The sequence below is a fragment of the Panicum virgatum genome, chromosome 9N, assembly GCF_016808335.1.
Source record: "Panicum virgatum strain AP13 chromosome 9N, P.virgatum_v5, whole genome shotgun sequence".
Taxonomy (NCBI): domain Eukaryota; kingdom Viridiplantae; phylum Streptophyta; class Magnoliopsida; order Poales; family Poaceae; genus Panicum; species Panicum virgatum.
Window position 1 is genome coordinate 10,376,926 of NC_053153.1, and position 17,733 is coordinate 10,394,658.

General features: G+C 51.9%; 1 protein-coding gene across 1 annotated transcript; it reads right to left on the bottom strand.

Moving 5' to 3' along the window:
• Window positions 1-2,419: 2,419 nt before the first annotated feature.
• On the bottom strand, window positions 2,420-3,809 carry LOC120687679 (zinc-finger homeodomain protein 11-like). The gene has a single exon (XM_039969708.1). The coding sequence runs from the start codon at window positions 3,337-3,339 to the stop codon at window positions 2,641-2,643; it is 699 nt and encodes a 232-aa protein (XP_039825642.1). The 5' UTR covers window positions 3,340-3,809; the 3' UTR covers window positions 2,420-2,640.
• Window positions 3,810-17,733: the final 13,924 nt, after the last annotated feature.

Below are 17,733 nucleotides of genomic sequence, written 5' to 3' on the forward strand. Positions count from 1 at the left end.
ATTCTTGACCCTAAGTTCAAAATGATATATATTCAGTTCTATTTTAGTCAGCTTTATGACTCCTCAAGGTATGAACAAGAGGTTGCTTATATAAAAAATGAGTTAGAATAGTTGTATAAGAAGCAAGAATTGGAACAATGCTGAAAAATGGGTAAGAAGAGCAGAATAAGAAGCAAGAATTGGAACGAGCCAAACGAGCTATAACGAGCCAAACGAGCCATACTCTGTGATGATGTGTGTTCATATTGTCTCTCTATATTGGCTCACGAGCCAAACGAGCTAGCTCGAGCTCACTAACGAGCCGAGCCGAGCCAATATGTTAACGAGTCGAGCTATAACGAGCCGAGCTGGCTTGATATCCAGCCCTAGGCGTGAGCGCACGTCGCGCCAAGCGCGGCGGGGGAAGCGAATCCGCCGTACCGATCGCGCTGCCACCCCCTGCCCCGCGGCAGCCGGCATGGGGAGGGAACACGACGCGACGCGACGAGATGGAATCAGAGGAGACCCGAGCGGCTGAGCCGGGCGGGAGCCCGAACCCAAACCCCACCCACCCCACCGGACCCGCGTGCGACGGACGTGCGTAGCTAGGCAAATGCTTATCGTGCTGGTGCCGCGGTGGCCGGTAGCGGGCGGGCCGTAGCGTGCGTGCCCCGGCAATGGCAGTGGCAGCAGGGCGGTGGCCGTGGCACGAGCCGGCTTTCGCAGCGCTGCATCGCTGCTGCTAGCCTGCTACATTTCTCCTGCGGCGACGCAGTGATCTTTAGCCTGGACGGCGTTGACTATTGGAGTGAGTGCGAGTGTGCTGCTGCCTGTCCCGTGGAGGGCCCGTGAGTCGGAGCTGCACGGCGAAGGACTTGCACGCGTGTGACGTGTCTGTCCTGAAAATACATGGCAAATTTCTCCCTACTGTTATCGGACGTTTTCATCCCTGAACTTTCCTCTAACATTCAAATTTTCATAACTTGAATATCGAAGACTCGGTTTATGTCTCCGTCCACGGTGTGTGAAACCGTAAGCAAAAGCACCGCAGTGTTTACCTGAGCCAATCTCAGGGTGTGTTTAGTTGGTGAAAAAGTTTAGATTTTAGTACCGTAGCACATTTCATTATTATTTGGCAAATAATATTCAACTATAGACTAATTAGGTTTAAAAGATTCAGTTCGTGCTAGCCAGTTTGGCTGTGTAATTAGTTATTTTTTTCAACTATATTAATGCTTTATGCATTTGTCTGAAAATTCGCGGGTACTATACAAAAAAATTTAGGAACTAAATAGGGCCTCAAAGAGTTCATGCAGTCGTTCAAGAACCGAGACTTCGAGAATGTGGTACTTTCGTCTCTGCACAGCTGAGAGGGACAAAACGAGAAGCACAAACTCTATAAAAAAACAGAAGCGGGGAAGACAAAATAAACTCTCCACACCAACGGATCATCGAAGCTATCGGACTTCTTTCTTCTTTTTTTGAAAAACAAAGTTACGAGACTTCGTTCCCTTCATAAAATGGCTTTATTTCAATGTAAACTCAATGTTGACTGCGAAAAAGATGGTAGCCTAGTACAATAAAAGCCTCAGTAGCACATTAGGTTGTTATGGGTTCAACTTCACGTGGGGTTGAATTTTTTAGGATTTATAGATGTTATGTTTTGCCGAGTCAATTTGCGTTCAACTTCATGTGTGATCGAATTTTTTAGAATTTATCGACGTTATGCTTTGCGTTCATAGAGGTGAGTTTGTGTACATTTTGAGTGTCTGAGTTGTACGCTCAATTAAAAAAACTCAATGTTGATCGATAGAGCAACGGTTCATGCTTCTGCGCTTTAATTTGAGCCTTCGATTGCATGCGGGAGAAAATAAGTCGCCCACACACTCCAAACTAGCAGTTCATGTTGCAGTGCGCGCCGCCTGAACTAGTCAGTGTAATATCTCACTAAAAACACATACCGGCTAAAGATGAATATACAGCAGATAGCACTAATAAGATTATTTCTGGAAGTTCTTTTTTATGGGAATTTTTGGAATTTCTTCATAATACGTTTTGCTAATTTTCACTTGGTTCCTTGATCAGTTATTGTGAATACTTCCCGTTGCATATCTAAACGGCAGAATCGAAGCAGGATACGATATACAAAACAAATACAAAAAAAGAAGAAAATAGCGACCTTCAGATTAGTAAACTACAAAAACATTCTTCGGAGTCGGCTGACATTTCAAGGATTTTCTGATAATGGTATTTCGCGAAATAACATTTCCAAACTCTGGTATTTCATGAATTTTCTTAGCAGCACTTCCTCAAGTTTCTGGAACATTTTGCAGTAGTATGCATGATCAAATCCACGAAGGCAAAGTTCATCTTAGCTTATGCTTTCTTGCATATGTGCATCACTCAACTTAAAATTTCATGGCGAAATAGGTATTACTGATAAGACAGGAAAGCGAGAGATCATGAACATATCAATGAATGAATGATCACAATAGCCCAGCATCAGTACAGGTACAGCCGTTCAAACAATCAGCCTCTCATCATCAACAATCAAGAACTCATGGAAGCAAAATCACCAAAAGGAATTAGCAGCAAAAGGAGGTGTTAATCATCGATCTCAGCCAGCAGGTGGCCATGCCATTGCCGCCGTAAGTAAGGATGCTACATGCACATCTCGCTTCCCCTCACCTCCTCGTCGTCCTCGCCGTCGCCGCCCATCACCGGAGACATGCACCCTCCTCCTCCAACGCCGCCGACGCCGCCACGCGTCGTGGACGACGACGTCTGAGCGGCGACGCCGGCGCCGGCGCCCCCGCTGCCGCTGCCGCCGCCGGCCTTGTGGTTGTGCATCCAGACCTTGAAGACCTGCCTGGTGACCCCGATCTCCCGGCAGAAGCGCCCCACCTCGTCGTCCCCAGGCGCGCGGCCGGGCTCCCGCTTGGGCATCCGCCAGCCGAGCCGCTCGGCGAACCGCGCCATGCGCTCCTTCTGCTCCTCGGTGAACTTGGTCCGCGTCCGCCGCCTGCCCGGGGAGCCGTGCGCGCCGCCGCCCCCGCCCATGCCAGCGGCGACCATCGCCATGTGCATGCCGTAGCCAGCCGGCGCGCCGGGGGAGGAGGTCAGCATTGCGCCGTGGAGGCCGCCGCCGCCGCCGAACGCCCCGGCGGCCGTGTCGAGGAAGGCCTTCCGGTGGAAGTTGCGGTGGCAGCCGCAGGCGGCGCAGAGCATCGCAGCGGGCTGGCTGTCGTCGGGGGTGTACTCGCAGCACCCGTCGGAGGCGTAGGTGCCCAGCTTCGCCGCGTGGTTGCGCATGCACTCCCGGTACACCTCCCGCGGCCGCTCCTGATACTGCTGCTCCATTGCGCGCTCTCCCTCAGCCTCTCCGCTCGCCTTCTTCCTTCTTGCTGTGCCTTCTCTCCTCCTTTCTTGGTTGTTGCTTCTTCTCCTCTCTCTCTCTCTCTCTCTCTCTCTCTCTTTCTCTCTCTCTCGCTAGGTACTAAGACTAGTCTACTAGCAGCATGTGGCTCGTTGAGCAGCAGCTGTTGTGCGCATGCTACGTGGGAGCTGGAGAAGAGAGAGATCTAGGCCAGTGCCGCCGGGGATATATGCTGTAATAAACATCTTTGATCTCATTGCTGGGTCTGGGATGCAGATCGAAGGTTACGAGCAAGCACTTGGGCAGTAATGTGGGGAGGAGATGTTGTTGTGGGTTGGCAGTTAGGGGCACGTCCAGATTCCTATGGCTGGCTGCTCTTGCGATCTTTGCAATCCGGACTGTGATCCAGGACCAGAGCACCGGCCGGCGAGCAAACAGGCAGCACGAGCCAAGTACTACAGGTTTACTTTCCTGGATGGCTTTTCTTTGGAGAGACTGGTAGTAGGTGCAATGTCTCTGAGCCGTATCTTTTCAAAGATCTACCGCGTCCGCGTGTTCGGTTCTAGGACTAGTAAACGTCTAAAAAGCTAAGCTTGCACTGCATGCACAACAATCTATTGTCTTGTCAAATTTGGATCAAACTTGCTTTTGTTCAAAAAATTTTGTCAAATTAGCAAAGTAGGGCTCCATAATATAGCTTCGAACAACATATTTTCGTAGGATGTGTGGGACCCTGGCACAATGGCGGGCCCAGAACTTCAAGTTTGGGTATTCGTAAATTCAAGATGCAAGGCAAAATGGCTGTTTTATACCAATTATTAACATATATAACAGGAAAAATTTTGATCTATATGATTGCCAAGACAATGTGGTCTTAGGGTCTGTTTGGAGGAGCTAAAGTTGGGTGTTAAACTTTAGCATATATTAGCACTTATGCTCACTTTAAAATTTTTAAATCTTGGCTGAATAGCTCACCCCATTAACACTTCTGTTTGGATTAAAGTTTTGCACTTTTAACCATTAGCACTTCGATCCTAACGGAACTTTAAAATTTAGTAATCTAAGTATAATGTTCCATGCGTGCTTCTATCTACGTTTGTAGTACCCGGCGGTCCTATTTAATTTTTCAACTTTATTATAGGAACATTCCATGGTGTTCATTTGAGGCGGATGAGGGGGGGGGGACCCCTTCTTCCTATTTGAAGGCACACCATATAGTTTTGTGTCTTGTACATTCTCTTAAATCGGTGCCAGAGTGACTTATGCCTTGTTCGGCTGGCTGGCTGGATGACTGGCTGATTTGACGTGAGAGAAAAATACTGCTGGTTGGCTGGCTAGCTGGCTGATTTAGCGTGATAGAAAAATACTGTTGTGGCTGGCTGAATCTCCCAGCCGAACAAGGCATTATATTAGCATAATGGAGTGGTACCGCAAGCGCCTGTTGAGTAGCGTACGGCTCTGTCCGATACATGGAACCTTGCCCAATGAGGAATAATCTGGTGGGCTCGCTCATGGACAAAACGGGTATTTTAAGCTCTTGGATCGAGTGTACAGATTAGGAGGAAGACTAATCAAATCGTGCACGTAGTTAAATAACTAATCAGCATCGGAACTTGAGCCACAAGAGCAAAAGAAAAAACCACAATGCAGCCAGTTCCAATAATTTGTGATCTTTTAAGGATATAATTTACGGGTTTTTTTTATCTTGAAGCAGCCTGCTGCTTCTCTTATTTTAGTTGGAGTATGCAGAAACATGTGGTACATATCCAGGCCATTTCGTCTGCAGACGTGGCGCATCCTCCGCTGGGCGCGTGCCGCTCGCACCCAACTGAGAGAGATCCGGCGATAGAAAATGGCCTGCCGTGTTCAAACAGGAGAAGTTCTCACGCACTGATAGATTTGGCATGGCAGATCTGTCAACACGCACATGTGGTACTACTAGCAATAGCAAAGGTGTTGGATCGATCAAGAGAACAGGTAGCACAACGTCGTTAAATTTCAACGGCGTTCATAACCAGCGTTGCCGCTTCAAACTAGGAGGACGTTGCCGCAGGCCTCTCTGGCTCTGCGCCTGCGGCTACGGCTAGAGCGCAGCACGCTAGGCGTCAGCAGGTGCCTGTCAGCGAGTGAGTCCAATCCGCACGCCGACAAACCTACCAGCAGCTGACCGGCAGGCAGCAGATCACACAGCTGCTGACCAGCCCAGCCCTATCCCCGCGCCAGTACGCCACACCGCCGAGCCGAGCCTGACACCGTCCTCTCCCTTCCCCATATCCGCATGCCCCCTCTCTCATCGCATCCCCTCGGCGCGAGTCCAAGTCCGACCCCTGGCGTGGACCGTGCGCGGGTCGGCGGCACATGGGGCTCACGCCGCCGTGTCCGTCCCGGGGGCCAGGCCGCGGCCGCTCGAGTTGAGCGATCCACGGGCAACGGACGCGGCGCGCGCGACATGGCGGACCCGGGCGCGTCGCGCGCACGGCCGCGAACCCCCCTCCCGCGCCCACTCCCGTGTGGGAACGGCCCGGAACTCCCCCCGTGTGGGGGCGCGCGCGCGACCGCGGCGACTCCCTGCCGTGACAAAGGCCACGGCGCGCGAGAGCGGAGAGCCCAAGCACATTGCAGAGTATGACAGCACAGCCCGTGGATAGGTAGGTCCGTAGGTGCGCTGCACTCGGGCGCGGGGGTTGGCGGCCGCGATTGTGGTGGTGCTTTGCCAGTTGCTACGAACCGTCTTGTCTGATCTGATCACATCGCGCACCCGCGGTGGCACACTGGCACTGGCAGGAGCGGGCGGACCCTTGCGATCTGGAAAGAGATGCTCGACCAGGGCGGGCGAGGTGCCTTTCCGTCCGGATCGGGGCCTTTTTTTTCGGCTCAAATGTTGCGGCTGTGTGTGTGTGGAGATCGGAATTCATGTGGTTAGTGCAGGATGTGACAGTGCCACCTTCTTCCTGGTGATCATTGGACAGTGGCAGCATTTTGGCCTCTTCTCCCGCCCGAGCCGGCGCTTCAGCAACTGCCCGCAACCTTCTCTCCTGCTTTATCTCTCTTCCACGTAGGCTCTCAGCCAGCTCTCACTCTTCTATAATACTTGCTCTTAGTTTTAAGCCCCGACAAGAGGTTTAGCAGGTTCGGTTGTTAATTCCATGATCTTTTTTTTTTACTATAAGCACTTTTGTGAGATATTGCTATTTGTTTGCTTCCTCTGCATACTAGGTCTGCTAATGGGTTGGATTGAAATGGTTTTGTGGGGTGGGTTCTGATGTGGAGTGTGTTTGAATGGGTTAAAATGAGTTGTATTAGAAAATAAGGCGGAGTGGAATGGGTTCTATGTAAATGCCGGTTGGAGTGGGTTGAAATGGATAATTTGTTCAAAACAACATGACTATATATAAATGTAGGTCCGGTGTTGAGAGCCAGTAGTTAGGAATAAAATATCGTGTTCACGCTATAAAATTTATCAAAACTACCTGAAATTTTTTGGAGATGACTTAGTATAACTGACAGCTACTTTGGGCAAAGCAGTGTGGCTAGATCTGCATGTGTGCCCCATGGCAAGAGTAGGACCCCGAAAATAAAATCTCGCGTTCACACCATAAGATTTTATCAAAATTTACTGAAATTTGTTGGAGATGACTCAGTATGACTGGCAACTACTTTGTGCAAAACAGTATGACTAGAACTACACATGAGTCCCACAACATGAGCCGAACCCTGAAAATAAAGCCACGAGTCGGATCCTGCAAATAAAACCACGTGCTCAAACTATAAAATATTATCAAAATTGATTGAGATCTATTGGAGATAACACAGTATAAAGTGGCCGCTCCTCTGGGCAAAGCAATAAAATCTCGCATTCACACTATAAAACTTTATCAAAATTGACTGAATTTTTTTAGAGATGATTTAGTATGACTACCAACTACTTGGTGCAAAACAGTATGGCTAGACCTATACGTGGACCCCATATCAAGAACCGGACCCATGAAATAAAACATCACATTCACACTATAAAATTTTATCAAAATGACTGAAATTTTAGGAGATGATTCAGTATGACTGACAGCTACCCTGTGTAAAATGACATACCTAGACCTATATGTGGACCCCATGTCAAAAGCAGAGCTACTAAATTATATATATATAGTTAAATTTATGTTTTATGCAAATTCAGAAATGTATAGTAGAACTCATTGGTTTTTATGGGTTACCCACTTGTAATGAGTTGGGTTGGTTAGAGTTGAGAAATTAACTATTTGGATAGAGCTAGGTTGGGTTCATATGTATATTAATTTTAGGTGGGGTGGTTGTGTATGGTGAAGGTTTCAACTCATTAGTAGAGCTACTGCATATGGCTACGTACAAGCATCACTGAATGTAGAGATTAGAATATGTTTATCGCAATGTCTGGTTGGATTTGTTTTTGACTGCACGATGCAAGCGATAAGCTACACGATGCAAACGATTAGCCAAGACATGCCCGTCAAGCGCGAGATTCTTTTTTTTATAGGTCAAGCGCGAGATTTTAGTGTACTGTTAGACAAGATTAATAATTTAGCCTGTTGCTGGCTATAAGGATACTTGCAGTCTACTTCTCAGACCACTTGAATAGTGATTAGTCTATTTATCATTAATGTATGTTCCATATGTCTGTTTCATAAAATTTTTTAGTTCTTGAATAGTGATTAGTCTATTCAGTCTGCTTATAGCATGCTATAATAAACTTCTTCTTACAGAGATGCAGTGCATGGTGGTTCCCTCGCGAGATTTTGCGGCCTCTTGGTGGAAGCAAAATTAAACGTGGCGGCAGAACGTTCATGCCACTACGGGGGATGCAGCTGGTCATGGTTACTGGCCCCCACGTGGTCATGGCACTGGTTCCTAGCACCAACATCTCAAAAAAAAAACTCCTAGCACCAAGTCCACTACTTGGAAAAATCAGAGCGAATCAACTTTCCGAAGGCTGGAATATCATATATTGGATTCACAAATCGCGATGCATATCGATCCAGCTTTTTTATATACATGTAGCCTCGCCAGGGCACATCGCTAGGTAACTCGGTACGAAAAGATCTTTTTTTTCCCCGAGGAACTAGCAACGAAAAGATTGTGTCTCGCACAAAAAAGAAGATGGAAAAGATTATCATGATGAATTCCTTTGGTGCCTCGTGCAGCTACACACAGCTAGTGTGCCACAAAATTCATTAGCTTGTTAGGTTTCAGTACCTGCAGCACCTGCCGCCATTTTACATGCACTCGGCAGACAAGCTATATTCCTTCAACGACAGGGGCGCGTTTAGTTCCCAAAATTTTTGGGGAAGAATTACTGTAGTAATTTTTAATCGAAGATTAAGAGAACTAAACATGATCTAATTGTAAATCTAATTACACGGATGGATGGAAAAATCGCGAGACGAATCTATTAAGCCTAATTAATCCATCATTAGAGATTGATTACTGTAGCACAATACTATCTAATCATTGCATAATTAGGTTCATTAGATTCGTCTCGCGATTTTGCCCGGGGTTGTGGAATGAGTTTTGTCAGTTATTCACATTTAACACTTCTAATTAGTGGTTAAACATTCAAGTTACTGTAGCACACGGGAATTTTTTGGGACTAAACGGGCCTACATGTGGGTGATCGTGGTGTTATCTTCACCTGCACCCTTAGCCATTTTTAACCAATAAATAGGGATGTGTTGTACTCTGCGTTTGTGACATCCCGAAAATCTATCAAAATTAAATCACGCGCTAAAATGTTTCTTTCAAAAACCTTTCATCGTTGAGCTCAAAATCCGCCTAAAACCCTGAACCCTAATTCTCGGAATCTTCTCTGTTCCAAACGTCCTATTTCCAACACCCCGACCCCTTTCCTTGTGGCCTCGTCCGCGCGCGCAAGCGACCGCGGAGCGTGGCCGACCGGCCCCGCGGTCGTCACCGCGATCAGCGCCGGCGCGAATCTCCCCCCTCTCTCCTCTCTCTCTTTCCCCTTTTTCTTTCTCATTTTCCATTTTTCTTTTTCCATTTTCTTTTCCTTTCTCCTTTTTCTTTTTTTTCCTTTCACTCTCTCCTTCCTCCCTCCCCTGTGCCGCTCTCCCCCGCGCGCTTGCCCAGCCCGCGCACCCCGCCCCCGCCCGGCCACGCCCGCCCGCCGTTCCCGCACGCGCTGCGCACCCGCCTACCCAGCCCGCCCGCCTCGCCTTCCTGTGCGCGCGCGCCACCCCGGCCTGCCCCGTGCGCACGCACGCGGCGCTCCGCACGCCGCGCCGCAACGTCGCTCGGCCCGCCACCGGCCGCCTCCACGCCCCGGCCCCTCTGCGCGAGCGCTGCTGCATGCACACGCGCGCGCGTGCTCCACCCGCCGCGCCTCCCGCCGCGACGTCCGCAGCCGCAGCAGCTCGCCGCTCGCCCACGCGCGCACGCGGCCGCGTGCAGCACCGCCATCACCGCCGGCCGTACGCGCGCTGCTCTCCCCTGCCTTGTCCACGCGCACACACGTGGGCCCCGCGCCGCACCGCGCCGCACGGCACAGCATCGCCGCCTTGGCGCTCGCGCGCTCGCGCACACGGCGAGCACAGCTCGCAAGGCCGCTACGCGCCCCCTCCTCCATGTGCTCGACAACGGCCTTGACGCCCACGCCACCACCGTACGCCGCGTCGCGACACGAGCAGCCGGCCAAACGCCATTAAAGCACCCCATCGAACCCGCCGGACCGCCACCGACGCGGCTCCTCCCCTCCACCGCCTCGCCACCGCCTCTCCCTGCCTATAAAAGGGACCTCGGTGTCGCCCTTGCGCCCACGACTCTGGCCGCCACCACCAGCGCCCCCTCCCACTACCCACAACGCTGCCACCTAGAGCCGCCGTGGCCACCGCCGCCCGCTCTCGTCGCCCCACCTCCCTGCTCAACCCCAGCCCGAGCTAGGTAGGGGATCGGACCCCCTCCTCCTCCTCTCTCTTTTCCCCTCCTCCTGGAGCGCCGTCGAGCCCCAGGCCGCCGGCCTCAGGCACCGCCGGCGTCGCGCCGCCCCTCCCCTGTTTTCCAGTGAGGGGAGGAGGAAGGTGACGAGTGTTTTTGCCCATAACCCCCTGGCCTTTCTTCTAATTCTTAAATAACCTTTCTACTCTCTAGCTCTTTTACAAAAGGGACCCTTCCTATTCTTTTATTCGCAAGTATACCCATCCATAGTTTCAATTATACCCCTACACTTTTCTAGAGTGGGCCCGATGTTTTCAAAAATTAGATCTTGCAATATGTCTAGTTTAAATGGGTTATTTATCCATGCTGTTATACTGAGTATTAGAAGCCATAATTTTTACAGTACCATTATTTTATTTCCTAAGAGCTATAAAAAAAGTTTGGTAAATTTTAGATAAGCACAACTAGACCAAATGAATTATTTCAGATTTTTCTAGGTACAAGAACTATTTTTCTTGATTTAGATACATTGATCAAATGAAAAACTTTATATAACAAAATTTGTAGATCTTATTTCATAGAATCAAGAACAGTTGAGTTTGTATTTTGTATTTTTCCGATTTTATATGATTTTATATCGATTTTATAAGTTCACTGTTTAATGCGCCCTGTGCGCCATGACCTAAATGTAATTTTTTTTACATTTAAATCCTGTCGCCAACTGGATGAGCGACAGTCACCCTGTCGCCAATTAGGGGGGCGACGTGCACCCATTTTTCAAAATTTCCATATTCCGCATATATTTTTGAAATTTTGTTTTTTTAACTATAAAAATGAAAAAAAAAGCGTCGCGGGGTACCCCTGCCAGGCTGCCACGCAGATTTGGGCCATGATGGTGCTCGACGGTCCTTTTGGGCTTAAGCGCGTGGACTTGGGCATGCGATGAGCTTTTCCGTGCTGATCGGCCCTCGAGCGCGCTGTCACTGCCTCTAAATTTGGGCCAAATGAATCAAACAGGCCTCAACCCCACCCATTGGGCCACAGCACTCTAGAGAGGCCCAGGGGTACCGTTTCCTTGTGGCTGGCTCGCTCTCTCCCCGCTACGACACTGAGGGCGTCAGGGCGAGCAACGGGAAACCGGCGGAGCCGCGGCGGCGGACTGATGGACTGAGGAGGCGGTAGCGCCCTAGCGGCTAGCCTCGCGAGCAGTGGACCGCCGCCGGCGGTCGTGGGGGTTGGTCCGTTGCGATTCCCCATCCTTGCCCTCGCCGTAGCTGCCTCACTGATTGCTTTGCATCTCTCTCGCCTACGAGTGGATTTGCTCGCTGCTGCGTCTCTGATCAAATGGGCGCGCTTGGGGGCTTCGGTCGATCGATTTCGGTCTGCTCGGTGTGGTCCTTGTCTCAAAATGGCTTCGCCTACTTTATCTCCGGAAATAATAAGCGGCGGCTTCCAACTGAATCGGGTGCTGCTGGGCGTTTACCTATGCCAGTATCATAGTGAGGCATTGCTTTGTTTGTACAATAATCCTCTAATCCTGTTATTGATTTTGCCATGGTGGAAAATTATCGTTTTGTTGTTATCAGCACACCTACTGCTGTTTTTGAAATACAGCATCGCAGATTAGAATACTACCAGAAATAGATATCACATGCTGTCTTTTAGTGATGCATCAAGAAATGTGGTAATTCATATGTGTATAGATAGATAATCCGCAAGCGCATGGAATTACCATTGTAGCATTTCACCAGGAGTATTCCAGGTAGGTATTGTTATTTATATTTTTCCAAAGGAAAGCATTTAGCTTATGAAATGTATCTCATGATGTATGATTGTAATATATGTATACTAAAGTCCTACATGGTACATATACAATATACACATATGCTAAAAGCATAACAAATAGAATGACCTAGGGTTACAGGGTTCTAAATGTTAGACCCTTATATATATATATATATATATATATATATATATATATATATATATGTGTGTGTGTGTGTGTGTGTGTGTGTGTGTGTGTGTGTGTGTGTGTGTGTCGTGGTGTGGAAAACCACAGCCGGGTGGCGGATTGCACCCGCCTAATCCTAAGTGTAGGATGTGCTTGGGGACAGTCAAGGAATGCTCGATCTAGAGGCGTAAGAACACAGAAGCACACAAGGATTTAGAGTGGTTCGGGCCGCCGGAGTGTAATACCCTACGTCCACTGTGTGATGTATTGCCTGAGCTTGTGTGCAAGCTGGGAGAGGAGCTATGCATGTCTCTGCATGTGTGAAAACTTGTGGAAACCCCTTTTTCTACCGTGCGTGCTCTCCCTTTTATAAGCCCAAGGGGAGCAGTACACTGAGCGGGACCCCGACAGGTGGGCCCGGCGATGTATTATAAACTACACTTTGGCCTTAAATACTACAGATCCGGAGATCTTTGTCGTCGGCCTCCGTGCGTACCTTCCGACTGGGTATGGTCTTGAGCTGTCCTGTCGGTTTAGGCAGCTATGAACGTAGAGGGTAGGGTGCAGCGCCGCGTTACCCTCTCTGTTCACTGTTGCGGCGTACTGTTACCGAGTTGTCAGAAGTAGGTCATCATGACTTGCCGCCCATGCGTGGCGCTGGGATTTGACCACACGCCTCGGTAACTCGCGATCCACACTGTGGACTGACAAAAGCTGCCCCGTGCCCAGCGGCAACAGAGCACGCCTCAACCACTCGCACTTAATGCGTGTGGGTGAGGGAGCTTCCAGCAGAAGGCTTGTGCCCGTGCCCGCACATGCGGGACACGTGGGCGAGCTTCCAGCGGAAGGCTTGCGCCCGCGCCCGCGTCTGCGTGACACGTGGAGGCTCCGGACCCCTCCCGAGCGGAGTGCTGAGCCGAGGGCTCGGGGGGTCCGGATAGACACGTGGAGGTCCCGGACCCGACTGTGGGCTCCGAATCCACGGCAGAAGACCCTGAGCATTTCCATCTCTGGGACACATGGCGTCACCGGACCTGTCCCTACGTGGTGGAGTAGGTCCGAGGCCGTTGGCCCGGTGAGACGGAGTCGGACCGTTGGGGTCCGGTTGCTCAGGCCCTCAGGGCGTAGTTACGGTTAACTACGCGTGTATCAGCCTTGACACAGTATGAGTGGGTACCTCGGTCTGGGTACACCGTCAGAGGCCCCCGGGCCCACCTGCGGGTAAGGTATGAACCCGCAGGTGGGGCTAGAACCATGTCGGAGTCATCGGGAAACGCCGTTCTTCCCGCCCTGGATTCTACTGTCGAGCGCCTGCGTCGCCTGAAGTCCGCCCTCGGCGCACGCCTTGTCGCCGAGGGTCAGGAGCCTGTTCGGATGGTGGCTGAGCAGCCCTACACATGACTTAGGATCGGCGTTTAGTAACATACCCACGTGGTCCCAAATCCTGTTGGTAGAGGTCCTTTGAGATACGCAACCGGACCTATGGAACAGAGTTTAGGAGGACAGCCCTCAAACTAGAATGAGGTCCGGACCTCTAGGTACGCAGTTCCGGATACTAGGGCACCTGTTACAGAGTGGTGGAGTGCACAGGCTCAGGGTACGGAACCAGGCTAAGCGGCTGCACAGGGCTCCAGACCACCCCCGGGAACAAGTACCTCTTCCCCGAAGCAGGTTCCTAAGGACCCGGACCCCCCTCTAGCAGTGAGGGGTCCCAAACTGAACCACATACCGGCCGACTCAATTCGGACACAGGAGTGGGAACCACGCGGGGGTTAGCGCAAACAGAATGCTTAGATTGAAATTGAAATGTAACATCCTTAGAGGCGAATTGAGAATAAACTTTTCATTTATAACTAGTTGTACATGAGATGTGCGATGTAAGCCAGAACACGGGTTTATGAGGACGGAGTTGTCCGGACCACCGAGCCCCCGGTCTTAGGTACTACGGTACTCACCCTAGGGAGGTAGAGCATGCAGGCTTAGGGTACGGAACTAGGCTAAGTGGCTACACGACTCCGGACCTCCCCGGAAGGTGAGTACGCTTCCTTGAACCTGGTTCGTAGAGGTCCAGACCCCTCCACGGGGGAGGCTCACCGGACTGGACCACACGGAAGTACTACCTAGTTACAAAGAAAAAGGTTTTATTCCCTGCTGGGTCTCTAAGGGTAGGACTTACAGAGATGTAGAGTCGGGGGTGCGACCGGAGTCGGCTTAACGTCGGAGAGAGTCACCAGAGTCGGCTCAGTGCGACCGGAGTGGGCTTTCCGCCGGAGCGGGCTTGGTGCGACCGGAGTCGGCTTTCCCGAGACATGAGTGAGGTATGCTGCGAGCTGGGATTTGTTGAAGCTGTGCTCCCCCGAGACCTGCTTGATGACGAGCAGGGAGAGCATGACCCGCTGTCGCCATCCTGCTTGCGCGGGCGCTTGCCGCGCGAGTTCTGGCCCTGGGCGCTCGCCACCTGAAACATTGTGATGCCGAACCGATGATCAAGCGAAAGCCAAGCAACCCCTACCTGGCGCGCCAAATGTTGTGGTGTGGAAAACCACAGCCGGGTGGCGGATTGCACCCGCCTAATCCTAATTGTAGGATGTGCTTGGGGGCAGTCAAGGAATGCTCGATCTAAAGGCGTAAGAATACAGAAGCACACAAAGATTTAGAGTGGTTCGGGCCGCCGGAGCGTAATACCCTACGTCCACTGTGTGATGTATTGACTGAGCTTGTGTGCAAGCTGGGGGAGGAGCTATGCCTGTCTCTGCATGTGTGAAAACTTGTGGAAACTCCCTTTTCTACCGTGCGTGCTCTCCCTTTTATAAGCCCAAGGGGAGCAGTACACTGAGCGGGACCCCGACAGGTGGGCCCGGCGATGTATTATAAACAACACTTTGGCCTTAAATGCTACAGATTCGGAGATCTTCGTCGTCGGCCTCCGTGCATACCTTCCGACTGGGTATGGTCATGAGCCGTCATGTCGGTGTAGGCAGCTACGAACGTAGAGGGTAGGGTGCAGCGCATCGTTACCCTCTCTGTTCACTGTTGCGGCGTACTGTTACCGAGTTGTTTGGAAAACCACAGCCAGGTGGCGGATTGCACCCGCCTAATCCTAAGTGCACGATGTGCTTGGGGCAGTCCAGGAATGCTCGATCTAGAGGCGTAAGAACACGGAAGCACACAAGGATTTAGAGTGGTTCGGGCCGCCGAAGCGTAATACCCTACGTCCACTGTGTGATGTATTGCCTGAGCTTGTGTGCAAGCTGGGGGAGGAGCTATGCCTGTCTCTGCATGTGTGAAAACTTGTGGAAAGCCCCTTTTCTACCGTGCGTGCTCTCCCTTTTATAAGCCCAAGGGGAGCAGTACACTGAGCGGGACCCCGACAGGTGGGCCCGGCGATGTATTATAAACTACACTTTGGCCTTAAATGCTACAGATCCGGAGATCTTCGTCGTCGGCCTCCGTACGTACCTTCCAACTGGGTATGGTCTTGAGCCGTCCTGTCGGTGTAGGCAGCTACGAACGTAGAGGGTAGGGTGCAGCGCCGCGTTACCCTCTCTGTTCACTATTGCGGCGTACTGTTAGCGAGTTGTCAGAAGTAGGTCATCATGACTTGCCGCCCATGCGTGGCGCTGGGATTTGACCACACGCCTCGGTAACTCGCGATCCGCACTGTGGACTGACAAAAGCTGCCCCGTGCCCAGCGGCAACAGAGCACGCCTCAACCACTCGCACTTAATGCGTGTGGGTGAGGGAGCTTCCAGCGGAAGGCTTGTGCCCGTGCCCGCACATGCGGGACACGTGGGCGAGCTTCCAGCGGAAGGCTTGCGCCCGCGCCCGCGTCTGCGTGACATGTGGCGGCTCCGGACCCCTCCCGAGCGGAGTGCTGAGCCGAGGGCTCGAGGGGTCCGGATAGACACGTGGAGGTCCCGGACCCGACTGTGGGGGTCCGAATCCACGGCAGAAGACCCTGACCATTTTCATCTCTGGGACACATGGCGTCACCGGACCTGTCCCTACGTGGTGGAGTAGGTCCGAGGCCGTTGGCCCGGTGAGACGGAGTCGGACCGCTGGGGTCCGGCTGCTCAGGCCCTCAGGGCGTAGTTACGGTTTACTACGCATGTATCAGCCTTGACACAGTAGGAGTGGGTACCCCGGTCTGGGTACACCGTCAATATATATATATATACACACACACTCTATATACTATGCGGCCTGGAGGGGGAGCGACGGGAGCGCTCAGCTGCTCCCTGGGCGACACGTGCCGGGAGAGAATGCTCGACGCGGCTCGTTGATTCGTCGTTCCGTCGTTTCGCGGGGCTCGCGCGTCGCCTGCTGCGTGTGGGCAGCCCTGCTGCCGCACCGCCTCGGGAAAAAAATTCGATGGACTCCGGGTCCAGGGGCGCTCTCGTGCACCCCCACGCCCGATGTCTGCGTTTTCAATCCGACGCCTGCTGCCGTTCGGCTCCTGCATGCTTCCGCGCAAGGCGCTCGCTCGGTTTCCGCCTGCGCTCGCTCGCTCGGTTCGCCTCCACATCTTCCACATCCATGGCTGATGGTGGTTCTGGTGCTCCAAATTGCCGCCGATTTATTGCATGAGGGACTCGAGTGAGTGGGGAAAAACAAAGAGGAGGCGGAGGGGGTTCCGTTCGCCGGGCTTACCGGCGGCCGGGGATCTTCAGCGAGGTGGCCGGAATCTTGGCCCGGAGGAGACGCCGGTGGTCTGCTCGGAGGTGGCGGCGATGTACTGCTTGGGAAGATGGAGCACTACCTGCTGGCTGCTGCGCGAGCAGCACAAGGTAGGGCGGCGCAGGGGGGTCGCGAAGGGCGCAGGAGGATCGCGAAGGGAGCAGAAGGCACAGGCAAATCGTCCTCATCCCTCAGCGGGCTCACCTGCGCCCAGGTCACGGCTACCAGGGTCGGCTCCCTCCCGCCCAGAAGCTGTCACCGTCTGATTTAGTTCGTGGGCTGGTGGCGTCAATCGGAGATGGGGTCGCACGGGGGCTCCCATGGACCCCGTGTCCCCCCCCCCCATTTTTCCCCACCGGCTCCGCTGCACGCCGGCCTCTCCTCGCCCTCTGCGTGTGGGCCTGCCTCCTGCTGCAGACTCCACGAGCCAGTCTGGGCGCAGCGTAGCGCACGTACTACCTAGTGTATGTATGTATGTATGTATGTATGTATGTATGTATGTATGTATGTATATATGAAGCCCCACGCTCCCAATAGCTAATGGAAGCCCCAGCCATCCACCACCTGGCCTAGCCAGCCACCACCTGGTCCGACCGGCCTCCACCAGCCCAACCGTGTGGTTGAACCCACCTATCGACGACAGGATTCAAATTCATTTGAACTAGAAAGGCTGGGGCGCGGCGTTGCTGCGCTAGGTTTGAATGTTTGGAAATATTAATTATTCATCAAATTTAAAAGTTGTCGTGGACTATAGGTTCCCTTTTCGTACAAGTTGTGATAATGCATGGTATATATTTTAGACTCTCGTGTCTGTATTGTAGGTACAATG